Raw genomic sequence first — 25,833 nt, forward strand, 5'->3', positions numbered from 1 at the left:
GGATTCCAAAAGAGCTCATAGCGTCATACAGTTTTACCCTGGCTAGGCTATCATATGCGGCTTTGAAGTCAATGAAGAGATGCAAACCCATTATCACGAGGAATTTTTTTTTAAAACATAATTACATTAACTACTACGAGTCCAAATAAACTACTACTAATACTACATCGGGGAAAATGTTGCAAATAATTGAAAAAAAAAATCCTCTCTTTTGAATTTTGATTGGTCCATATTTTGATGAGTATTTTGTGTCAATTACACAACACACTCAATCACTAAATAGACCTTAAGCCTAGTTTATAGCTCCAGTGAAATCGAACATGAAATTTGATGTTTTTTGCTATACTTTATTAAATATTCATCAGAATGTGGCTTATCGTACACCAAAAGAAAGGAAATTAAATATTTCAACTATAAATTTTATCCCCAAATAGTTGCGGAATTAAATATGATTTCTTGAGGGCTAAAGCTAAATTCTGAGGAAATTTAATTATGTCCACTTTTAAGCAAGGTCTAAGCGTCCTTTAAGGTCTAAAGCGACCATTTTTGACACGATTTGAAAGCTCATAAATGATAACACACTCATACTCACATACCAAAAACTAACATTTGGACATAGATTTGTAGCTGTTCATGTAGAAATTGCTGAACAAATGGCACATCTCGTCATAAAACATATCAATCGATCTACACACTACAAACTGTTGCATTCACGGGCCAATCCCCATTTCCATAAATCATGCCCAACTGGCAGTCATGGGTAGCGCCATCCAAAGGGTGTCCATTGTTTGATCGAACCGATCCTTGTCTTAATTTCCTTCTCGACCTCCGAAAGGGTCAAAACACAGCACTCACGTTACACTCAATTGACATTGACAGTGACCGGTGCCGTATGTGTATGTGTGTGTGTGGCTTGTTTCCGTTTACTTTGCAGCAAGATGTTACAAGTGACCCCCCCGCACTGGCAAGGCCAATACACCCAGTCTCCAGTGGCGCGAAAGTTCAAGTTGAGCTCATCAACCGACCACCCGTCCGAATGGTGCAGTTGCGTTTCTGTTCTTCGCCGTGTGATCGTGATTTCTTGCACACCGACCGAGCCCACCCACCCAGCCAGCCAGGCCAGCCCGAACGCACCACGCAAGGTGTCAACGTGGTGGACGTTTTTATTAACCACTTTCTCGCTGCGCTGTGTGCAATTTATTCGTTAATGAACATAGCCGCCAACGATCGCACTGCTTGTCGCTGTTCGATTGACAGCAAAAGGTGAGGTGGTGGGCAGGGGAGGGATGGCGCGTCTGTTGGCTGCAAGAAATAACATTTGCAAAGAGCAAAACGATCACTCGCACCCGGAGAGTGATCGAAACTGATCGAGTGCGCAAATGGTAATTTCTGCACTTCCGGAAGATGTTTGCTCTTACGCGCTACATGGCGTTAGATCGGTCTTTGTTAGTTTATTATTGTCGTCTGCGGGTAATAAAACATTCGGCGTGTGGAGTTTCTAGGGCTATTGGAGGGCAAGAGATGTGTGCTCAGTGCCGGGGAGGTTAAAAGTCGTCGTAAAGTACATTACAACGCGTGTGTGAGAAAAGTGAAATATTTGCTATTACATGTATCGTCTCTGACTCGTAGAGGTTGAAGATCAACTTTAATTAAGACGAATTAATGTTTATTTACAGTGTTTTATTTGTAAATAACATTCAACGTTCGCTCTTTTAGTGTTGAGGATTTGAGAACTGGAATTGAAAAACATCACTTTTGCTTGGGAATAATGGTTTGAAATACTGATGCTCAATAGATTGATGGTACAACTGCATCGAATTTCCATATTAATATAGCTTGAACTGGCTGGAAATCTTAATTTATTTGACCAGCCTTCACCTTTTTGCCACGGGTGTGTTGTCATTGCCTTATTAATTGATTTCATGGTTTACTCCAATCAAAACAGATGTTAAAGAATGCATTTCGTACAATGCAAAATGCATTTGACAAATTTGGCAAAAAATACACGAAGACAAGATAATGCAACAACAAATAGTTGAAATGTTACATTCAAATAGGATTTTAAAAGATTTTTTTACTGCACATCTTGTATACACGTTGGTGTTGACCACAAAACGCTCGCAACTCTAAGAAAACTAAACGATGACCTCAAATGTGGCAGTTTTGTTCATCAACCATGTCTGTACTGTGAATTGTTTGACTTTGCATTAAGGCAAACATTTGGGTCAAAATAGGAAAGACAGATTATGATAATATTCTACTTCCAAAACCAAATTAATGCTCAGAAAGAAAATCTATCGAATGGCATACTAGTTTAAAGTTTAGCTTGAAAACTGGCCAAGGTACTGGTAAATGGTTGCAATGAAGTTGAGTACACCATTAATTTATTGAACAACTTTGTGTGAAAACATTTAAAAAACCGTGAAACAAAAAAAGACAAATTGAAAAATAATAGTTAATTCTTGAAAAACAATCAACACAGCATCTATTTTGCTGCATTTACTGGATTTTTTTAAGAACATGGAAGAAATTTTCCATACAAATGAAACGTTAAATTTTGATGAAGAACTAGATAACGAGGACAGTTTTTTTAAGCAGTTGTTAAAATACTTGAATAAAATAATTTTGTTTTAAAATATGCCAGTTAAAGATAAAAAACTATGATTTACTTTTTTTAGAACATATGTTTTAGTACAAACAGCTTTAAACTGAAAATGTGTATCTTTATGTTTAAGAGATATTTTTTCCATTTAGCTTCGTTCATACGACGCTTTTTGCTACAATTTGCCTTGCTTGAACTTTGATCATTTCCTTTGCGCAACGCATTCATGTTTACCAACACAAAACAAGTTCTTTTCCCAGTGTCCCCGGATTTGTTTACCTCTTCCTGTGCCATTCCAGATGCACCAGACAGACGCCAAGGTCTGGCTACCCGGCAGCAGTCAGCCCAATCATAACGCCAAGCGCCAGCCGTCTTAAACTGTAAACAAATAAATAAAACCCTACGATCAGGAGGGAGGCTTTACTGCGTGCTTTATCAACGTCTAGTACGATAAAATTAGCAAAAAAAATGGCTACACCCAAGCCTTGCAGACAGTTCGGATTTGCGGGCTGCATAAGCGCCAGTGTCTGGCTGTCCAGCGCGCCGGTATCATACAATTCGTGCCCACCATCACTCGTTGACAAGGGGTTCGTTTCATACTTGGACGCGTCAGTCCATTCGCAACGGTCGCCCATAAAAAAGGCGAACCCTGTGCTGCTGCTACCAGTTTAATGCGATTTGTTGTAAAAAGAAGAAGCACGACCAGACACAGTCGACAGGTGTGGCAGTGTGGTTGTTATGTTAACTTTTACTTGAAGGTGTGGAAATGCAACTGTGGGTGAAGCTTTTCTTTCGCCCCTTCGCAAACACTGTCAATGAACGCACACACACAGTGGACAAATGATGATGCAAACAATTCACTCCACAATGGAGGACACCAGCAGTAGCAGCAGCAGCCACAACAGCCGTCAAACAATCAGTCAGAAGGTCATCCTACAGGTAGTTCCGACAGCAAGCCACGCGCTAACACGCTAATTTTTCGGTACCTTCCCCGCTTGAGTGCGGAAAGGCTCTCCGGTCGACCCGGTCTTGCCCATCTATGGGCAAGATTGCGCACCGCAGTCGCGCGGTGGGCACGATTTGATAACACACTCCACACTCGATTTGCCAAGAACAGGTTTCTTTGCTCTTTTTTTGTTGCTGCTGCTGCTGTTTACTCTGTGCTTGCGAGTCACGGTTGCGCCCGTGCAGCATAAGAAGGTATCGTCGATCTAGTCGACGCGCAGCATAGCGTGACCGACGATCGTATCGCAAGGCGTCGAGTGCATGGTACGGGAGAAGCAAAAAAAAAAACGAAACAAAAACTAAAAAGCAAAAAAAAACACTGTCCCGCGTGTGAGTGCTTGACTCAGACTCAGGAAGTGGTTGAGCAAGGCCCAGCCTCAGTGCCTTCGCCTTGTGCGCACTGGCACCAAAAACACTCGATCGTGAGCTGAACCGAGGTCAGTTCATCCTAGTATGCAGTCAGTTCAATCGGTATCGATGACGATCGCGACGATCTTGGTGCGGCTGTTTCAGGTTCGGGCTTCGGGTGGGATTAAAACGATTCCCGGATTCTGATTCCCGCCCCGCTCAGAAACTCTTGGCTGCCCGTGTGGCTTCGCGTGCAAAGGTCAATATCCGGTGCGTTGCTGGGGTCATCAGCGGGCTTTGCCTTCCCGTCCCGGGATGGGAAATGAGTCTAAACAGAGGGGGGGGGGGGAGTGTCAAGGAGAAATTGAATCCATTTCTATGGGCACAGAAAGCGCACAACACGATACCATTCTAGGGTGCCCTTCCGAACGGTGCGCCAGCACTTCTAGGGCAAGTCATCGTTTATTCAAACGGTCCGGAAGAAGGGCTGAAGCCCTCGCACGGCCAGTGGGCATTAGTGTTGCTAATAGGCATTTGCAATATGAAACCCTGCGATCGTTCGCCCGGAACTTTCCGCATGCCCCGTTAGCTTCGCCCGGGTTATAGGGGTTGTCAGTTTGTGTGCAATAAAATCTTACAGATCGGACTGGAAAGGGCCACAGGAGACACGGCCGATCAACCCTTGGATAGGATGCTGGATTTAAACGAAGCGTGTTTTCTGCAGCTGTTAGGTGGGGTTTTTGGTAAGGTTGGATTTAAATAATGCTGTATTGAGTACAGCTATATTTAATTATAAAAGTAGCAAATCACAAAAATCCCCAGTACAGAAATTAGTTTACAGTTTTGAAATACCCTAATACAGTATATGAAAAACCATTTCAAAATAACGTAAAAACAAACAAAAAACAGGAAACTTATAAATATCTACGATATCCTAACAAAAATAGAAAGACAAAGAAGATCTTTAAGTATCAAAAACTGATAAAAATAAGATAAAAAACTAAATACATGATATGAAAAATCAACATCAGTAAACTGATAAACACTAGATAACACTATATCAAAAAGTAAAACACAAACTCTTCATATGAATCTAAAATTAATAATAAAAATAATTTCCAAACTGAAAGATATACTAATATAAATAATGCATAAAATAACAAAAAATACAAGAAATATTACAAGAACTAATCACAAAAAACCATACTTTCCAACTGAAATACAAGAAAGAAGAAGAAGTTTGATCACCCACAAATGTATGACAAGAGAAAATAAGACAACCATAGTAAATCACTGATATAAACAACGAAGAGAAGTAGACATAAAAAATAAGAAATACGAACTCATGATATAAAAATAATAAGACCAAATAAACAAACAAAACAATAAACAAACAAACAAGGGACGGTGCCGTGGTACAGTTGTCAACTCGAAAGACTCAATAACATGCCCGTCATGGGTTCAAGCCTAGAATGGACCGTACCCTAGCAAGGATTGACTATCCGGCTTCCGTGGTAATGAATTAAGTCTCGATAGCCTGTACAGGCTGGCATGTCCGCGTAGGACGTTACGCCAAATAGAAAAAGAAACGAACAAAACGAATCAACACAGCATATGTAAGGCAAAATGGATAAAGGCTCTGAAGATGATACCCATACATGATATCGATTGCGTTCTTCGCCTTGAATCGCTTTTGGTCAAACACTTCACAATAAGGCTGAGCGGAAGTCACTTGTACCCTAAACCGTAAACAGGAACTACGCGATATCGCGAAACCACTGAAGGATGTGAGTTGATGTCTCTAGAGAGAGGGAGGGAGAGAACAACGCCACATACGATCAAAACGGCCTGAATAGGCAAAACGAAACGACATCAGCGTTTCCAGAATATATAAAAAACACACACACAAACGCCTCTCGCAGACGCAGTTGATCTTGTTCCCAATTCCACTTCTGCTCTGTTCGCGTGTTCTCTAATTCTGCTAACCCAACCCAATACGTGATCATAGACATGATCTCGCGACCTAGAATACCGTCCGTCCGCGTGGAAGTGTGGTGCACAATGACAACAACAAAAAAAACAGGCCACATTAACACAAATCTAACCGTAGAGATGTTGGGATAAAGGCTGCCCCAAACCAACCGGCGGCATTGGAATGGTGGAAAATAAGGGGCAAAAAACAAACATCCATATTTGTAGAGCAAAGACCGCTGGTTTACGCAAATGTAGAAGGAGAGCAAAAAAGAAGCCCCTACCTGAACTCCGCATTGAGCATTGCGGCCAGGATGAGTCAAGCTTTAATTGGCGTTCGGAGTGACCGCTCGAGAAAGAGAGAGAGAGAGAGCGTTAAATGCGTATACGTTGAGTTGAGGTGTTGATGTAACCTCCAGTGAGGTCCGGCTAAGGGAAGTAAGTTCAGCTTGGGGGTGTGCTACAGGGCGAACGGGTTAGCCAATTTCCGGAAAGCCAGAGTCCGAAGAGGGCCTGGTCGGAAGGTAAACTCGGATTAGATTGGCGATATAGAATTGATTTTCTATTGATGAGTTTCTGGAGCAATAAAAGTCCTTCAAAACTCGCAACATACAAAGACAAAGGCCCCAGCTAAGAGGGCGACAAATAAACCGATAAGAAACTCCCCTCCCATCAGCAGCCATAAATAAATAGTTTAATTGGCTCAGATTGTTCCCAGACGGTGGTGGTGTTTAATTGGGTAGGTCGGCGCGCTGGCTGGCGCTTTGAATTTGTTGCTGCTGTTCCCTCTCTCTCTATCTCTCCCTGTCTCTTCATAAAATGTATGCCATTGGCTCTTCTAAATCCTCAACAACCAAACGCTCCATGGTCGCGGGAGCAGTCGCCGCTAATCCGCGAACAAACGGCAAACACTGGCTCCTTCTTTCCTTCTTTTTACTATTCTTCCACAGTGTCTTAACCATGATAAGATAAGTGGTCAACAATCTCAGATGAATAAACAGAGCGATTTCAGAGAGGGGATGAGTAGCAGCAGAAGTTGGGGTAAAAAGAGAAAGATATGCAAACACAACTCCCGCAGAATAGCATCGCACGTCGGAGCGTTGCATATAAAGTTGTTGCAAAGTAAAGTTCAAACGCTGCAAAAGGTTATGTGGGAGTGGGAGGGAAGGGTGCGAGAGAGGTCCGTGCTGTGCCTGTGGACGATTTTGTCTTGCCATGCCATTCATGCCATCGCCCGCACGATCGACGTTTACGTGCGTTTTCTTCCTGCTCGGGCGATTCTTTCCCCAGAAGTTGTCCGGCACATGCACACGATCGGGTAATTCTAAACCAAAGACCTTCCCCTGCACTGCAATGTGCCGGCTGTAGGTCGCGGCACGGCGGAATACTTTGTAGACGATGTAGACTGCGGCAAAGATGCATTGCGAAGGTGGCACTTTTCGGAGGATGCTGTGCTTCGTCTCACTCGGTATGAAAATAGGACAAGATGATGCTAATAATGATCAAAGGAAAATCTTAGTAAAGGCTTATGTGTTGTTTGACATCCAAAAATAGTGCAAAATAAAGTTTTATTCAGATACAGTTGATTTAAAATCTTTTAAATTCTATAGCGATCTGCTCAAATAGAATTAAATCAAATTCTTAACATCCCAAGAGGATTCTTATTGGAGTTTGAAGAAGAATTCAATAGGAATGTTTAACAAGTTGCAGCACGTAGGTTGTGAAATATTTTGCCTTTGTTTCTCGAGCATCTCACCAAAACTCCCATAGTGAGGTTGCAAGGCTCCTACCCCACCATCGCCATTTCCAGAGAGCGGTCGAAAGAGAGAGAGAGAGCGCGCGACAGAGAGCAAAAAGCACTCCAAAAGAAGAAAAACAAACCCCATCTGAGGCGACGGCGTCGATCGTTCTAGCTGTGCAAGAAACGCAGGGCGCAAATCCCCAACCCCCTCGCTATCACAAAGGATTCCAGGCGTGCACGTGTGTGCGAGTGTGAGAGAGTGAAAAAGTCACCCTTAAAAGGGGGGGGGGGGGGATTGAAAGCCCGCGGCGTGAAAGAGACACAACCAAGCAGGAAGAATCGGGCAGCGCAAACCAACACTCTCCGATGGCAAGAACGAGCGTGCGCGCACGCGAGACGGTTTAGTCCATCCGAGAGCATTGTGCAGGCCGGTGCTGCGTGTATTGTGTATTGCACGATCAGCACAGGGCCCCCTTCGTGCAAGCAGGAAGCGCACGATCGTCGACCGCGTGCGCGCCTTGTTCGCTCGATCGACGACCACAAACGCGAAAAAAGTGGTCGAAGAAAAGTGTTTGTTTGTTTTGTTTGTCACCCTCGGTTTGATCTCGCCGGTTAGAAGTTGCAAATTTGCATTTAATCGTTTTGGGATAGAGTGCGAGTGTTTGCGTGCTTTCGCCCGTCGTCGGAAGAAAGCTGGAAAGCGCCGGTAGTGATCGTACTGTGTGTGGTAGTGATCGTTCTTGGTGGATCGAATACGGCCTTTGTGTCTGTTTGCGAAACCGCGAAAGAGGCATTGAGAGGCAGCCAACAACAAAGTTCACAAAAGGTCCTATTAAGAAGAGCCTTCCCCAGAAACCGCTAACGACGCTCGGTAGGGCTCTAATTGAGTGCGAGATAATTGTGCCCTTTTATCCGTTGGTCCGTTCGCTGCATCTGCGTGCTGATCTCGTAATCCCCGTGCCGTGCTTACGTGTTTCTTAGAGCAGTTTGAACGACAAAGAGAGCGCGAAAAAGCGAAAGGTGTGTTTGTGTGCAGGTAGTGGGCAGCAGTAGCGCTGGTACATAATAACAGTGGACACAAACGATGGGTCGGAAATTGGCGCACCATCTGGTGCTTGTTGGCACGCTGCTACTGCTCGCTGTCGAAAGTTTCTCGCGGGCACAGGCAGCGGCCGATGATTACCCTGCCCAGCAGCACCAGCACCTGAGAAATCAGCAGCATCACCAGCATCAACATCACCACAGGCACCGAACGGCCGAGCCGAGCAGGAGTCGGAACCAGACGTCCTTAAACTACGCGCTAATAAGTGGCCCCGGGAGCGTGGGTAATGGAGGGAGCGATTATCGGCCACCGTACCAGTACCCGGGCACTACTGGACAGCAGCACTGGGGGAACCATCACGGGAACCAGCCGCAACACCATCATCGCGAGACGCCACCGCAGCATCGGCGCCATCATCGCGGTCAGGCCCATCCTTCCCATTCGCAGCCGTCATCGCCGCCGGGAGCGGCTGGCTGGCGCAGGACATCCGGGAATGGTGGTGTGCCAGCGGCACGTCCGGTCACCCGTATGCTTACGCGCAGTGGGACGGTTGGAAGTGCGCGCCACAACAACAGTACGAGGTAGGTGTTGTTTGTGGATTGGTGGATGTACTTTGAACCTACTTTGAGCTAGGTGTTGTTGTTGGAGTGGTGGATATACTTAGAGCATCCGAGAGCTTCGAGACAACAAGGGCTTAGGAATTCCTGGAATCATTTAAAAATTAAAATTTTAATATTCAAAAATTACTTTTTGTGCATGTTAAACGTATTCTTACGCCTTCTTACATCAGATAAGAGATCTTACAGGTATGATTTAAACATCCATTTCGAGGACCTGTTTTGAACCATCTGGCTAAATAATGACTTTGGACTACTCAAAAATGTCCAGCGTAGATATGAGCTTAAAACATTCTGAGATATGTTGAAATTCGGAATATTTATTTCGATCAATTACGTACTGTGCAGTTTTAAATGATTTAAAACCTTCTTAGAACAGTTTAGAGATCTTTTAGATGTGATCAAAATGACAATCTTGAAGATCTGTTTTAGATAATTTGACAGGTTCATGGTTTTGGATTGCTCACGAATAAGAGATAAGAACCTAGAACTTCTTGGAATTAATTGAAAATTACTATTGCATATGTAGGATCATTTACTTATTGTGCATTATTAACGCTTATGACCTTGTAAGACAGTATTAGGGGTCTTACGGATCTGATCTAAACATCAACATTGATGATCTGTGTTAGACCATTTGACTTATTAATGGGGTTAGACTTCTCCAATATAGATAAGATCTTAGAGCTTGCTGTAATTGATCAAAACATGCAATTTGAATATTTTATTTCAAATACTTTAAGACCCTCTTCACGATATTTAAATATTAGCTTTGAAGATCGCGTTAAACAGTCTAATTGTTTTGTGCTGCTTGAGAATGTCCAGTATAGATAAGAGTCTAGAACATGCTGGAATTCGATGGAAAATGAAATTTAAATATGTATTATCAGCTACTTAAAAGGAATTATTCTTCGAAAAGTTCGTTTTAGTACACAGTGACACTAACAAGCCATCAATCTGGCACAAATGTATGCTTCTTGGCTGCTACATGCCCTTCAATTTACAACAAGTAAACAGTCACAACAAATTGCTTCCTTCCGGCTGGCTGTAAATCGCGTGAAGGCATCCTTCCAGTACCGACCCGGTCTACCTACGCCTATTCAACTCCTGAGCCTCACACCGCCAGAACCCGTCAGACAGTCTGACATGATCGTTTACCGTCTGCGTCGTATTAATTTTACTTATTCCCCCGTACCCGTCAAGGATAAAGGCACTGCCTTCAATCTGACTCAAAACGTTGGAATATAGCAGGGTCTATAAGGAGGCGACAGCTTTGCTGCCCACGACCTCCACAGCAGGATGAGCACGCAAGTCGGAGAAGATTAATGCAGCCTGCGGTGACTGGTTGGCTGGAGCAAACGGCTTCAGCCTTACCACGCTGCTGGAGGGTCTGCGTTTTCTGTCTTTTCCTCTCATTATTATTGTCTTGCTTGCCTGCTGCATAAGCGCCAAACCTCTTTGGGCGCTGGAATGCAATCCTTCTGCACCGATCGTTACGGATGGATGCAAAAATAAAACCATCGCGGTATGATTCTTAAAAACAAGACTGCGATGCTAGCGCGAAGAAGATGCGTGAGGTGAAGATTTAGTGTCGGATTGGGGTGGGCTGTTTTTGCTGTATCTTCAGATTTATAATTAAAACCACAACCAACACCGCCGCACAGCACTCATCTGATTTGTTTCGGTTTGAGCAACCATTGGAGGTTAAAGGATGCTTAAAACCCGAAAACAGTCAACTCCAACAAAACAATGATCGTTCTGTTTGGCACAACCTTTCCGCAGCTGCTCGCTCGGCTGCTTTATTTATTTTACAATCTGATAGAGATCTAAATTGCCTTGTTTCCTGTACCACAGTGTGTGAGAAATGCATTCATCGTCCGACATGAAAATGGCAAATGTGTTTTTTTTTTTGTTACTGTCTTTTCCTTGCCGACACACCCATTCATGTGGTATTGGGTCGGCGGCTTCGTTATGCGTGCCCCATTTGTATGCAAATGCATTTTTGGGAGCCGTTTTCTGCGTGCGAATTGTTACGAGCCGCGAGCCGCAATCTGATCGATGGGCGCTTTGACACCTTGTTTCGCGTCGGGAGTAAATCTCTCAATACGAGATCGTTTATTTTGATGTTGATGGGGCAACAAAAAAAAACAAATGCCATTGGGCAAATAAAGATGCAATGGCTTTGAGTGTTGTCAAAGTGTGACACTTTTGTGTTTACGGGGCCATGATTTTTTATGTGATCTTGTTACAGGACACTCTGTCAATCGTCAGCGTGCACTTGGTGCAGGCATTTTGTTGGCAATTTATGTTTAAACATATGGGATTGATCTCCACGTTTTTAGTACATTTTAGTACAGCTTTTTGGAATGTAAGGGATTGTCCCTTTGGGACTTTTGGGTAATAACTCTCGTACTAAATTGAAAATGAACAGTAGTTCGAATGATAAATCCTTGTAAAAATGAAATATTTAACACATTTTATTTTATATGCTGAATAGTATTGGGTAAGCGACGATGTACCAACCAATTTCCCTACCCTTTCCGGTATCAAACACATCCAACGGATGGAAAACCCACATGAGGCGAGCGCATTAAGAAATAAATCTCGAAATCACTCCCATGTTATCTTACGCAGGGAATTCCTACACCCTCACAAGCGATAAAACCAGCGTTCTACCAGCGCCCATCAATCAAACCCTCCAAGCAAACCATTCCCATCGTTGCAATGCCGCCCGAGCCCATTAAAGACCGATCTAATGACAATTGCCGTGCCGGATTAATGAATAATGGAAGGTAATAAGTCATAGCGGAGCGGAAAACCAGTGCGTAGAACCAGTGATCGTGACTTCGCGCCATGGCTTCTGTGAAAACTTTCCTACCGATGCCGTTGCACATGAGTCAATAAGTCATTGCTGTACCCGTCATCGGACAATGGCGATTTGGGTGGATGAGCGGTGTAATATGACTTCTCCATATGGATGGGGATCAGCACGTTCCTCCATGGAGGGTTTTTTTTTCGCTTCCCTCTCGAGTATGCTTCTCGTTATTATCACACCACGCTGCAATGTGTTAATGCAATGCGTGTTTGTGCAAAGTGTGTTGTGCAGCGTTAATGGTAGTAATTCATCGGACAAGGTTTAGAGTGTTTATGACGCGATGTGTGTGTTTCGAGCGTTCTCAGTTCTATTCTAGTAAATTTTAATACCAAAAAAAGAAAAACAACAGATTTATGTTTTCATCCTCATTTCGTGTTGCTGCTTTTTACGCTTACCCTCGTTTGCCCTTTTTAACCGCTCGCGCTTTGCTCGCGTAATCGTCTAACGAACCGTGTAATATTATAATGGCACAATCCAACCTCTTTTTCTCTCTCAACCCTTCTCTCTCTCTCTCTTACTCTGCCATCAGCCTGGTTCGGATTGCATTCGAACATAATTCACATCCTGGCCCAACCCCCTTGCGGCACACATCGTTGCTTGCTTGCCTTCGTCATACCCTCCGGCAATGACTCATAATCTCAGCACTCAACCCCAGACGCAACTTCCGCGCGAAGCACGAAAGAAGAACTAGAAGAAAACACAGTCCAATCGCACAAATACGATCGCACCGATCGCCGACACCTTAGAATGCGGGGGGGGGGGGGTTTGCTTTCTTTTGGCCACCTTTGCTTGCACTTTTTGCATGGCCTTTTTGCTGCGAGGTCGACCATTGAAGGGAGGAGAACGGGAAAGAGGAAAAATAAAACTTGCGGCCGACACTTTCGCACGCGTCCGACTATTAATAACTTTGGGGAGGGGGGGGACCAACACCACAGCGCACCCCGCAGACCCCGAGCGGCTAGTCTAGGCAGACGGGTGACGATAGGAGACCGAAGGGCACTATACGCCTGTGAACATGTGTTTCGTATGTTCTTACAAAAAGCGAGCAACGAACGTGCATGGCCCTTGGAGTGCAGCGGAAAGGAGGGCGTGTTGTGTAGTAGGAAATGTGAAAACGCTTGTAGAGTGTAAAGATATTGTAGATGCAATTGTGGGCTGAGATTTGGGGCAGTAAAATTACAATTTTAGATTATTACAATATTAAGGTTATTACAATACCGTTAGAAAAGTTAAAGGTTGTTGACATTGTCCCTTTAATTGCGGGAACCTATGGCGCTAATTAAACCCAATGGAGAAATTCGTGAAAATATTATTAAATTAATATTTAATGCAATAAATGTAAATAGTAATAAATATTAATTTTATTCTTAAATTTCGATTATTTCATAAACTCTAGTAAATTACAAATTAAAAAGATCTTCATATAGTTTATGAAACTTTAAGTTGCTTGTGATAACTATTGTTTTTTTTACAAAATTTTGGTTTTTACACGATATAGTTATTAAATAGCAATCTGAAGTCAGCGCTATAACATCGATTTCATTTAATGTATTCATTTCCTATTATCAGTTAATCTTAAATATCGTATGACAAATTGAAAAATACGTCCGAAGCCGTAAGAACGTTGAATTCTATAAATCTTAATTTTAAACAAAGCTGAGAATTTGAGGATGCATGGGCATGTTTAACAGTTTTATCCATACTATTTTAAAGGAATCACTAAACACAGAATTACTGTTACATTATTCTAGGTTTAGGTCTGTTGTTGCTAGGTTTATGCTGTGATCTATGAATTATCTGTTGCATTCTTGCATTGCTCTATACAGGTATTCCCCTATATACGCCATACTCGATATATGCGATTTCGCAATACGCTATTTTCTAAATTTGACAATTCTTTGTGCAAAATGTACTAATTTGACACATCGAATGTCAAATGCAAAATAAATGCCCTTTTGGTCGAATATTAAAAACCATTTCAAAAGGTATAAAATTGTAATCTTAAGTTGCAATCAGATCAAATAACTAATTTAGTAACCAAAACCTACCACTTCCAGCAAAATTATACAAAAATTAGCTATAATTTGACTGAAAACCTCGAAATTCGACTTACGCTAATATTAGAGATACGCTTTTGCCTCCGGTCCGCATCAATAGCGTATATCGGGGAGTGCCTGTATATCCTCCAACAATATCATTTACACGGTACAATAGATATAATCTGATGCTTTCGAGCTGTGCCATTTTGCCACGATCGAAACATTTGCATATGTTTTGTTAGATTATTAAGAAAATGCATCAATTTAACGACAACTAAAATATAACCCTTTAAAACTTCTACAATTTCTTGCAATATACAAAAAATATTATTTTCGAACTGGTAGGAACCACATTTTAACGGCAAAATTTGAAAATCGTATTTATTCTAATTATATTTTCATGACGAATTATAAAGTTATGCAATTATACAATAAAACATAAAGATTATCCAGTTTCCCCTGCAGGTTATCTACTACCCTTAGTTGCACTGGATCCGGTTCGAAGGGCCAAACGTCGACCTGAGCCTAAGCATGAGGCGAAAACATTGAAATATCTTTGGGATGAATTTATTGCCCATAAATTCTAAGCAAGAAACATAAATCAATGCCTTGCTCGTCCTTGAAGATTGACTCAATCGGGCCAAACAATTAGTCATGGACTTGCAATGTATTCGATGTCCAAAACAGGTTGGTCTGGCTGGCAATCTTTGTGCAGTTGTCGTGTGAATCGAAGAAGGAAAACCATTTGAATAACAATGTAACTCTATATTGGTGTGAAAAACATGATTTTTGTACAAGAGCCTCAAATTCTTCCACAGCACAGTTGCTCATTGATGGGGTGTAAAACGGGCTATTAATCACGCGTCTCAAAAAAAGCGCCCAATTCACACCTGGGAGAGCTATGTAGTAGCTTTGTAGCATCAAGCTCCCCAAATGTATCTCTTCCGACAGCTAGATGAATAATTTCTATACGCTAACTTCCTGATTCCTGATCGTCCCGAGGTGTAGAATGGGTTAAAATGTATGAAAAATCACTACAAACATACATCGCTCTGCCCGAAAGAAACCGAACGGATAAATCACCACTTTATCGCACTGTAATGCTGCCCCACTGGGAGGTGAAGAACACGGGAGGTGCTCGACGTTATGAGGTGCAATAACTTTGCACCCATTTATGGACATACCACTTCATCATATTTATGCGACAGTAAACCGAGAAATGAGACGAAACGACTCATCCGGAGTGTGTTAAGATGGAAGAGATGACGCAAAGTGTGTTTGGTTTATAGCTGTATCTATCCACAACCGGCTACCGCCGTAAAGGAAGGGTATACCTACCCCAACCCCCATTTGCATACATTTCGTCTGTGTGTGGTGTGTTATCATCACACCGATTCGCTCATCATGTGTGCATATTTGCGACGTCTTACGATGGCCTGGATGTGTTTGTGGCATTTTTTGTTTGCTGTTACCGTTTATTAGCCCCGGGACCAGCTCCATCCTAGCTCCAGTTCCCCATGCAAAACCTTCTGAGTCTGATTAATAGAGTCAACAGCTTAATGCTTCTGTTCACGGTAGAAAGTGGCGGTCGAGCTTCTTAAAATAATCGCCCAGTTTCTTCCAGCCAAAACCAACTGCAACGCCAAGCGTGAGGGCAATTGCCGTGTGAGTCGAGTGTCGCTTCCCGCTCCCACTAATCGACACCAATGATGGCCTTGATTGATCGTTTGCAGTTGCGAATCATCAACACGTATGCCGTCCACACTGAACGCACAGGCAGCAGGTACCAGCAGCAGTCAAGGGAATGATTTATTGGCGCGTTTCGATGCAACAAGGACACATCGCCAGTGATTCGGAGCCGCAGCGGTAACTAATGCCCGATGCAATTTTTATGCACTTCGTGCCGTGTCGAAGGGCAATGTAGAGGGAAGAATTTGAATGCACGGCATGCAGCCGCTCGGCTTCGGTGGTAACGGCTTAATTAAGTTTTCTATGCCCCCCACATGTGACCACGATGTGTTTATGGAAAGTAAGGTGATTCGTCCCGCTCGGCTGTTTGGCATGCGAAAAATTGGACGAGGGTTCGTATTAACGGGTTGATTGCTTCCATAGAATGCACTTAAGATTGTAAATTGACGTTATTAAAATGGGTTTATTGGTGGAACTGTTGCTTGTTTTGGACGTGACCGAAGGATTGAAGGTTGATAAAGAAGATCGTGCTTGTTAAAAAAAAAACGTCTAAAATACGTTCAAGGCATAAGAGGCGAGGTGGACAGAGATGGGAATTAAAGTGGGAATGGGAATGGGAACTGGGAAAAGAACATCAGTGGTAATATATGAAGATCTTCCAGGTAAAGATGGTCCATGGAATTACTTCAGACTTTATGAAGCTGTCAGTTCGAAGCTCTGATAGCACATGATGGGCGAAGATGGTTTAATGATGTTTATATAAAAAAAGTTTAAATACTGCGAGGTCTTGTTGATCATTAGAACCCAGACAACATTATTGGTAGAGAAAGGTACTCTTAGTCACCCTGGAATACATAAGGCTGAATACCTTGGTACGTTAACAATAGTGAGGAGTTAATTTTAAATTTTTCCGAAGTTGGGTGGTTCCGGTTCCGGTGCTAGTAGGAGCCGGAATGTATCTGGCTTTGGCTAGCTGGACGACATCGTCTCACTCCAAAGGACTTCAGATGATTTCCAACGATTCCAAAGGATTCCAGAGGATTCCAAACAACTTCTGACGACTCCAGTTGACTCCAGATAAATTTAAATGCAAGCAGGAGTCGAATAGACTCTGGTAATTGACTCTGGCTAACGGAAGTTGCCAAACAATGTTAGATGTCCAAAATTTGAATGAAACCGGAAGACTTCGATACAGTCCGGAAGGGTCTAAATGCCTCCAGATGACTCTGTATAGTAATCGTAGCGCTTTTTTAAATGCAGCTGATTCTACTCAAAATCGTTATGGTGTCTTCTTACGCCTTAAAATAATTTCAATCAAGCCCTTTGGATCCAAAATCATACAGACTAGTTCAGATTTATTCGTTGTGATTCTTCTGGAGTCATCTGGAAGTGTCCGGAGTTATCCGAAGTCATCCAGAGTCCTCTGGTAAATCCATATTCAAGCCGCAGTCATTTGTAGTCGTCCATATTTGTCCAGATTCATCCAGAACTCTTCGGAGTGTTCTTAAATCCTGATGAGTCGTCTTGAGTCATCTAAAGTACTCCGAAGTCTGAATTTCTCCAAAGTTGTCTGAAGCCCTCCAAAATCGTCCAGAGTCATTAAGAGTCGTCGAAAGTCTTCTGGACACAATTATCACACTCAATTTCGGAGATGAAATTAGCTTTGGTTTTGAGTCAAATTCTGTTTTTCAGGATTGGTTTTGGAGTGGATTACACATCACTACAACCGGAACAAGATCTTTAGTGTTTGGAGTGGAATGTCAACTTGATCTTACTCGACGTATTTCTTCTATGAGTGATACAAAAAGGCGTCTAATTCTAATTCCGTGCCCTTTGTCGATTATTTTTATCCAAACAAAACCACTAATCCAACGCGAAAGGTCTCCACACATCATCTACCTTCTTGAATTGCACCATTAAACTTTAGATAAAACCCTTTCTTTACTCACCGTAAACTCTATCCCACCGTAAGCAGTCCACCAATAGGGCAGCCTGTTTCTTTATCCGTTGTTTCTTTTTTTTCGTGTTCGTTCTTCCCTGGCCCGATGCACGATGCCAATTGTCACGCAACTCACATTTGCGGCAAGCTGAACTTCAAACACTGCACCGGGGAGGCACAATTCCGTCGTCGGCGAATGGCTGTCGCAGGCAAAACCGATGCATATTTATTGTCTGTCATTCGGGGACACCGGCAAACCGATGATCGGCAGACAGATGCATCAACAAAAATCAAGGCGGAAAGAACCCCTTTTCAAACACTTCTAGCCAATCTGGCAAATATCAGTTGTGCGGGACGGCCCACACCGATGATCGTATTGCAATCGTATTTATTAATAAACACGTGCAACAGAACATACCGATCGGCTTCGGGGAAGGGTAGCTGGGAAGAGATTGGGACACAGTGCACAGGGAGACTTCTGTTCTTGCTTTTATATCAAACGATTTCCTCTCCTGTTTTATGTGCGTTTTTGCCCACAATATGTACAGATCATCGGAACTAGAAATAATTTAAACAGTGACACAAACATTAAAACATACACCGCGCTTACATGCACTGAATCGATGTATAGAAACAAACGAAAAAAAAAAAACACACACACACTGATCAAACACTGCAAAACAATTTGCCACACACACTTTCCACGCAGAATTTTCCCACGCCGACACACACTTTGGCAGCGTGTGGCGCTTCGCCGACACTTTCTCGATTATGATCACGATCAGCGCGTATATTTGCATAAAAATAAACACCAACATTTCGCCACGCAAACGCGCGTCACACACCGCCACTCTTCACAACTTGACGAATTTAATTACGGAAGCAGGCGGGCGGAAAATTGGGCCGCAATGGCAAAACACGCACCAACGCGCGGCGGAAACGCTTTTCGGCACTTGGAATATTATTCGCATCAGCTCGTTTCCATTGGCAGTAGCTGGAGCCAATGGCAGGTTTCGCCTGCCTAACGACGAATCACTTACAGAATCACACGCACACCCGCCCGGTTTAATTGGCAATTTTGGTAAAACTAACACGGCAACACAAACGATCGTCCGCTTCCTTGCTTCTGGCAGCTAGAGCCGTCTCATCCTTGGGAAGTTTGTGAGATCACTGTCCTCGCGAACGTTACCGCGAGAGAAAGAGTGTCACTACGCGCCCCTCCGTGTGCGCTCGTGGGACGATCATTGATGCCGACAGGGGGCGGTGGCGGTGAGGCGCTGTTAATTTTGCGGAAAAGTGTCTTAATCGTGTATGAGATGAGCAGAGAAACTGTCACACTCGCGGAAGGAAAGGGCCGCGAACACCTCTCCCGTTTGGGTGAAATGAGCTGTGTAGAGTTGGTTCTCACTCCCCGGGAGTGCTCTGTCTCTCTGCGCGTCACAGGTGGTGGTATAGATCGGGCTTCGGGGCCACTTTATCAGATGAATGGTAGATTAGAATCTCACTCGGGCTCGAGTCGAGATTTGAGAAGCCAAGAGCAGAGAGCAAACGATTTTCCTCGCTAGCGAGATTTGTACTATCGATGGGAAGCGTCGGAAAACGAGAGAAGCGTGATCACCGTCTTATCCCCCACGATCGTGCGGCTGAGGGTTGTCACCCGAGTCGAGGAGAAGGAAAAGACTGTGTGTGATCGCCGGTAAATGTGTATTGACACATCTTATAGACGATCCGCAGGAAGTAACCGTTTAATCGTGCGATCCGCTCGGGCGAAGAGGGCGCACAGACGACACCACCAGGGAGAAGCACCAGGAGGGAACACGAAGCCGAAGTGGGAATTATTTATTTCCTAAAATTAGCAAACCAATTTTAGCACCGTACCACCGGATCACGTTCGAAATACTGCATGACGAGGGAGCAGAGAGGGTAGGAGGTTGAGGGATTACAGGGTAACGATCGGTTGATCGTGGTCAATCAGTGGCCTAGAGGTGTTCGATACGGGGGGAAAAATACGTTTCAAACTTTCTGGCATATATAAAGGTAGTAATTTGATCGTTTGTGTTTGTATCGTGTTCATCTACTCTTTTGCCGTCAGGTATGCGATAACCAATGTGAAGAAATCTTTACAGTTTTTACTGGAGAAGTTTCTTATTTGGACAGATCCTTATTGGAAAATATAGCTTAAAGCAAAGCTCAATAACATACACATCTCAAGGACCTTGTCTGCTCAGGGAGGTTGTTCATTGAACCAGGATTATAGATTGTTGATTGATGATTTTCAATTCAAACAATGATATCACTCGGCATATCGCTGGTAGTCTTCTTCTTGTGTCGAACATTCACTCTGAACTCATCACGTGTTTCAACTAACTCCTTATACTGTCCGTCCTTAATACTGCTTGATCTTCAATTTCTCTCACCATTTAAAGTTAGCTACTAGCACATAGAGCGCTAGTTTCATCCAGGATCAAGATTCGTAAAGGACTACTTGACACGCTTTCGGATAGTTATTTTCCAGAAATCTTGAAGTCTTGATACTTGAAGATTTTGAATTCGGATGAATCCAGGCGTCTCTAAAAAAAATGGAAGATTTCGGATTAGCACGCACTAGTCCGAATGACTCCGGCTTAGTTCGGATGAGATGAGAACCGGCATTTTAGTTGCCAATACAAAAAAGCCTTTAATAGCATTTGGATTGAATCGAAATCATCTAGACCCCATCAGACTTATTTAGAGTCGTTCGTAATCGTCCGGAGTTATCCGAAGTGGTCCAGAAATGTTCCAAGTTGTCTAGAGTTATTCCAAGTTGTTCGGAGTTGTACGAAATCGTCCCGAGTTAACTGAAGTTTTCCTTAGTCGCCTGAATTCCTTCGAATTCAGCATGAGACTTCTGTATTCCTCCAGAGCTCTACGAAGTCATAAGGAATCCATGCTTGGATATGGCTTAATCTCGTCAAAAAAGCCTATATGTGGGATGGTATTTTATGGACGAGATGACTATGGACTAGTTAAATTCTGGCACTGTAGCCGTTTCTGGGAGTGAAATTTGCCATTCTCGACGATTAATTTCCCTAATTGATACTAAAGTCTCCAACGCATTATGCAGCAATTGGTTGGAGATACTGTATCCATATCCTTTCTGGGCAATTCACCAATTTGTGATATTCTAAAAGTTTTCAAACGATTCGATACTCAAGGATGTACCTTAAAAAACAAAGGACAAAACGCTAAAATTAATTTCCATGTTTTGATCATACAAAGTTCAAACTGTCCTACACAATCACAAGAGCGACTCTCCTCCTGCACTGCAACAGACTGCGTATCTTAATTGCGTCCAGCGTGTTTGCAAGATTGCAAAATGCCACGCATATGACATGGCAGCTCTCAATTAGAGTCGAAACAAAACGCAAAAGCGTCGTTCCCATGCGAATGCATTCACATAACGACACACAGCCCCTCCCGCCGACCGCTTAATAGTGGGGCGCGCGAGAAAACCATTAGAAAACCACACCATTCCGTCTGACACACCAGCCGATTCGATGGCCTTGAAGAGTGATTAACCGTAAACCGGGAAGTGCAGTTTTACTCCAACCGCGCCACAAACACACACGGACCGTACCCCGTTGTTCCATTCACTTACACCGTCGTTCAGCGACGCACTTTTTCCCACCCAATCTTTCTTTCTCTCGGTGTAGTGTTTGTTTTGCCCGAGAACCCCTTTTGCCACCGTTCATCCAAGTAATACGTGCCGTTTGGCGTGGCCGTCCGCTTAGCGCCAAGGATCGTTCGCTTTTGCTCATGCCCGTGCTCATGGTTTTGTTTATCCCTCCTTTTTTTCCTTTGCAGTGGCAAAAACGTGTGCACCGTGCATGTGTATCGCAAGTCGGTGATAAAGACGTACCAGGGAGCGCCCTGCCGGGATCCGGCCAACTGTTATGGACTTCGGTGAGTAAAGAAGGGGGGGGGAAGGGAATGGGGACAGTCTAACGAACCCGCGCGTGGATGTGATAACTGTGCTGCCCTTTTTTCCCCCATTCGCATTAGAACGTACTCGGCGCCAGTGGCCACGCGGGAGGTATGCTGCCGGGGCTGGGAAACAACCACCACCGTTGCCGACGGATGTTTTAAACGTAAGTGTGATGAGACTTCCTTCACAATCGAGTCTGGTTCTCAACTGATGCTACCATTACAGCCATTTGTCAAACGCCGTGCCGGAACGGTGGCCGCTGTACCGCACCGGACCGGTGCACCTGTCCGGCCGGCTTCACCGGCAAGTACTGCGAGCTGGACGTGAACGAGTGCAAGGAGCACAAACCGTGCGACCAGACCTGCTACAACACGGAAGGCTCGTACTACTGCACGTGCCGGGACGGCTTCATGCTGCAGAGCGATCGTCAAACGTGCAAAAAGATCGGTAAGCTCACGGCAGTGTACACCGGGAGCGATGGAAGATAAGAACGGTACACTGAGTCACCGGTTTTCCCTTTTTTTTTGTTGTTTCAGATGAAACGAACGACCTTGCCACGGAGGCGCGTGACATGGAAAACGATCTCGACGTCGATTACGACAGTCTTGACATACGGTTAAGGAAGCTGGAGCAGGTAATTGTCGGTTGCCGGGTGAAATTCGCAGATTCTTACGACTCGGGGTGATTTTTGGATTTTCTCTTACAGCTAATGGCTACCCGCGACGACCGCCAGGAGCTGACCAAAAAGGTCCAGTACACGATGGATGCAGTTTCGGTGCTAAAATCACAGGTCGCACGATTGGTAAGTGATTTTGTGGTTACAATTTTAACTTCTACAATACCGCATTAACGCGTTTTTGTGGGTCTTTCTTTTCCCTTCCAGAACCAACGACTATTTCCACCGGTGGACTATGGAAATCGGGTTCACTAGGCAAACCGGAGCGAATGGAGCGAACCTGTTTCTAAGTTAACCCGTACCCCCGTACAGCCGTGCTATGTTCAATAGAATTGAAAGTCTTACATTTATTGTCCTTAAAATGCTATTGCCTGTGTGTGTGTATGTATGTGTGTGTTTGGGTGTAATTCATGTACGTGTGTGTGTGTCTGCGAGCTGTGTGTCTTCTATTCGTGTGTATGTGTGTGTGTGTGTGTGTGTGTTTGTACGTGTTGTCAAAAATAAGGAAGATTAAAAAATAGACTATTTACTAAAGACCGCGTGTTGGGTTGTCTTCTTCTTCTGTTTGCCTGTTTGTTTGTTTGTTTTTTTTTTTTGCTGAATTCTCTCTGGGCCGGTTTTTGTTCCTGCTGTTTCTCTCGAGGCATCTAGTTCCTGTCCGAAAAGTGTTTTGGGACCGTGCCACTCACACCCCATCCACACGCACACTTACTCCGACCAGTTCGCCATCAGCTCCGGGTAGACGTTGTTCTCCCAGTACTCGAGCGCCTTCTGCAGCTTCTTCATCACGAACGGTTTGTTCAGGTTGAACGAGTGCATGAACAGCTCGTTGTTCGTCTCGAAGTTCGGATCGGCCACGCACACCACGCCGGACGTCGCGCCATACATCAGCATGTGCACCTGCATCTCCAGATAGTACTTCTCCTGCAGGCTCCCGTCCGCCGTGACGTATTTCTTCATCGTTTCGTGCGACCGGGGGCACTTGATTTCCACCACGTGCTGGGGGCAGATCCCGTCCGGCACGTTGAAGATGATCGGGAACGACGCGTTCATCGTGATGCGCGGGCTCTCGTACGTGCGCTTGGTGTACTTTTCCAGCCGCTGGCGGATGGCCAACTTTTTACGCTGCAGCTGCGTATCGATCTCCTTGTTGCAGCCCAGTATCTTCTCGTGCAGCAGCGTCGGGGACGCGTTCGGCTGCGTACACTCGAACACCTTCGCGCCGGTAATGCGCCCGTACCGGAGCTCCTGGAACCAGGGGTTCGAGCGGGGCTGAAACTTGATCTTGTCCGCCAGCACGCCGGACGCGGACGCGACGACGGCCTGCGCGTGCTCGAAAAACTGCGCCACCGAGTAGCGGTTCTTCACCGCGCAGATGATCAGCTCGTGAATCGACAGGTTGGAGAACTTTTTGTTCGCCGACGAGAAGTTCCACCGCAGCGGACAGTCGATGTCCTCCGTCTGCAGGCCGTGCACGATCTCGCGGATGAAGTTTTTCGTTTTGGTTTTGTTGACCGGCGGCTTCGCCGGGATCTGCTCCAGCTCGGTGGCGAGCGGCGTGCGGAAGAAGCACTCCACGTCCTGGTGCGTGCCGGGCTGGTCCTGCGTGTGCAGCCACAGCAGCAAGCTGACCGTGTGCTGGCAAAACCCGAGCTCGGCACAGTCGCTGCACGCGACCGACTCCACCTTGTGGTTCTCCTCGTCGATCGTGACCGTCAGCTGGTAGATTTTGATTTCCATATTTTCCCCATCGTCGCACGGGCCGATCGTGTGGATCTGGCCCTTCACCGTGCAGTAGGTGTCTTCGCGCCGCAGCTGCACACAGCCGACGGAGTCGTCCCCGAACTCGGGATTGTTTTCCGCGCACGATTGTCTGGAAAGGGGAATCGTTTTGGGTTAGAAGTGATTTTTTGTAGGAAAATAAAAACGGATGACATTTTTTTTTGCTTTGCTTTGCTGTCACTGCATCAATTGGAATGTTTTGAGTGTGAAATAAAATGTTTGACGAGATAGCCAACCAGCCAGGCGAACGAACGACGTTAACATTTGACGGTCACACAAATGACAACCCCGCCGGTATATCTGCCACATTCAGATTGACGTTCCGCGAACGACACTAGGATCCGTTGACCGCGCCAAGCAGCGAGCCGACCGCAACACCGCGGGCAGACCCTACTTGCCCGACACCGTCGGAAACGCGTGTGAAACCGATCGCCCCAAACGCGCTAACCGTGTCCCCTCCCCATTCCCAACTACTTACAGTGCCTTCAGGAGACTATCGTTGCCGGACACGGCCTTCATCAGGCGGAGCATGTAGTCCCACAGCATCGGTCGCGTTACCGTCGGCAGGTTGAAGGTAAAAGCCTTCTGGTAGCCGGGCGCTAGCTGCTCCTCGAGATCGTTCGGCCGATCCATCACAAAACGCGCCTCTCCTTCCATGGTTTGTCGTTTCTTTCCGCTTTACTTGCGCTGTCAATGGGTTCGGGGGGAGTTTTGGACCACTTCGCGCCTCGTTGCGTGGTGATGGTGTGAAGAGAAGGAGCTAATTTTTCACTGTTTCGGAGTGAAATTGTGTTTCCGCGATTGTTTACCTATCACCCACCAATACTGAATGACGCGATGGACACACACGCACACAGGCACGCAACCACACGAAAGCGGTACGCAGAGCGGTGCGGGAGAACTGAACCCAGGGCGGTTGTAAACGGAGGCAGTTCGTTCGAAAATGAAACACAATTTGAAATTGGGATTTGCAATGTGACGGTTGCATGTTCGAAAAAGGGTAATTTATTTTATTTTAATGTCTTATTTAGGCGAAGAAAAGTTCAAATATTAATATTGAGGCAGGGTTTAAAAAAATTAATAAAAATTTAATAACAAATAATGAAAAAGTTTAATAAGTTCAATTTAATAAAAATTAAAATTAGAATGCAATTTTAACTTGAATATGAAAGTGTGGATACGCCAGACCTACCATTTTGTTTTTAAAGGGATTATTTTTAAAATTTGACAAATTATCAGCAAGTGCTCTGTTGGTCAATTTCAATGAGTTTTCTACCAGCTTGCGTATGTAACGGATTTCCAGCACCTAAAATGCGGCCCATACTGACTTTGTCGATGTTGAAATAAAAACAATGGTTATTTTGAACAAATTTCCCACAGATTAAGTTTAAAAGATTATCATCTTCTTTTCGCTCAACCCAAGTGCCACAAATTCACTAAACGACCACTAAACGGCTTCTAAACGACTCAAGTTCTCTACCTAAACGGAATATAGAAAGACTTCGTTTAGCAGACGGCAAACGACTCATGCATTCTAAAAATA

The 25,833-nt window shown here is 44.5% G+C and overlaps 3 protein-coding genes across 4 annotated transcripts in view; 1 reads left to right on the forward strand and 2 right to left on the reverse strand.

Annotated features, from left to right (window-relative positions):
• LOC1276357 (G-protein coupled receptor 52) overlaps positions 1-18,421 on the reverse strand; it is a 47,720-nt gene extending 29,299 nt beyond the window's left edge. The window contains exon 1 of one of the 2 annotated variants that reach the window (XM_061641543.1): positions 17,879-18,421. The gene's annotated coding sequence lies outside the window, so the exon portion shown is untranslated. The remainder of the gene's footprint in view (positions 1-17,878) is intronic. The other variant, XM_061641542.1, reaches the window with a different exon arrangement.
• LOC1276358 (epidermal growth factor-like protein 7) lies at positions 8,014-23,042 on the forward strand. The gene is made up of 7 exons (XM_061641539.1): positions 8,014-9,290; positions 21,712-21,810; positions 21,910-21,995; positions 22,058-22,279; positions 22,369-22,466; positions 22,539-22,634; positions 22,716-23,042. Exons 1-7 carry the CDS (start codon positions 8,752-8,754, stop codon positions 22,761-22,763), a joined length of 1,188 nt encoding a protein of 395 aa, XP_061497523.1. The 5' UTR covers positions 8,014-8,751; the 3' UTR covers positions 22,764-23,042.
• Positions 22,831-25,162, reverse strand: LOC1276360 (uncharacterized). The gene is made up of 2 exons (XM_315697.4): positions 24,769-25,162; positions 22,831-24,381 (listed from the first exon to the last, which is right to left on the reverse strand). The coding sequence occupies exons 1-2, from the start codon at positions 24,945-24,947 to the stop codon at positions 23,217-23,219; spliced, it is 1,344 nt and encodes a 447-aa protein (XP_315697.3). The 5' UTR covers positions 24,948-25,162; the 3' UTR covers positions 22,831-23,216.
• Between the last annotated feature and the right edge of the window lie 671 nt (positions 25,163-25,833).

The sequence above is a fragment of the Anopheles gambiae genome, chromosome 2, assembly GCF_943734735.2.
Source record: "Anopheles gambiae chromosome 2, idAnoGambNW_F1_1, whole genome shotgun sequence".
Classification (NCBI taxonomy): Eukaryota; Metazoa; Arthropoda; class Insecta; order Diptera; family Culicidae; genus Anopheles; species Anopheles gambiae.

What these genes read in the sequence shown, in the direction of transcription:
- LOC1276358 (XM_061641539.1), top strand. Translation starts at nt 8,752, where the DNA reads ATGGGTCGGAAATTGGCGCACCATCTGGTGCTTGTTGGCACGCTGCTA. An exon ending in TCAAACGTGCAAAAAGATCG is followed by an intron (nt 22,280 to 22,368) that starts GTAAGCTCACGG and finishes TTGTTGTTTCAG; the next exon opens with ATGAAACGAACGACCTTGCC. An exon ending in GGTTAAGGAAGCTGGAGCAG is followed by an intron (nt 22,467 to 22,538) that starts GTAATTGTCGGT and finishes TTTCTCTTACAG; the next exon opens with CTAATGGCTACCCGCGACGA.
- LOC1276360 (XM_315697.4), bottom strand. Translation starts at nt 24,947, where the DNA reads ATGGAAGGAGAGGCGCGTTTTGTGATGGATCGGCCGAACGATCTCGAG. An exon ending in GATAGTCTCCTGAAGGCACT is followed by an intron (nt 24,382 to 24,768) that starts GTAAGTAGTTGG and finishes TCCCCTTTCCAG; the next exon opens with ACAATCGTGCGCGGAAAACA.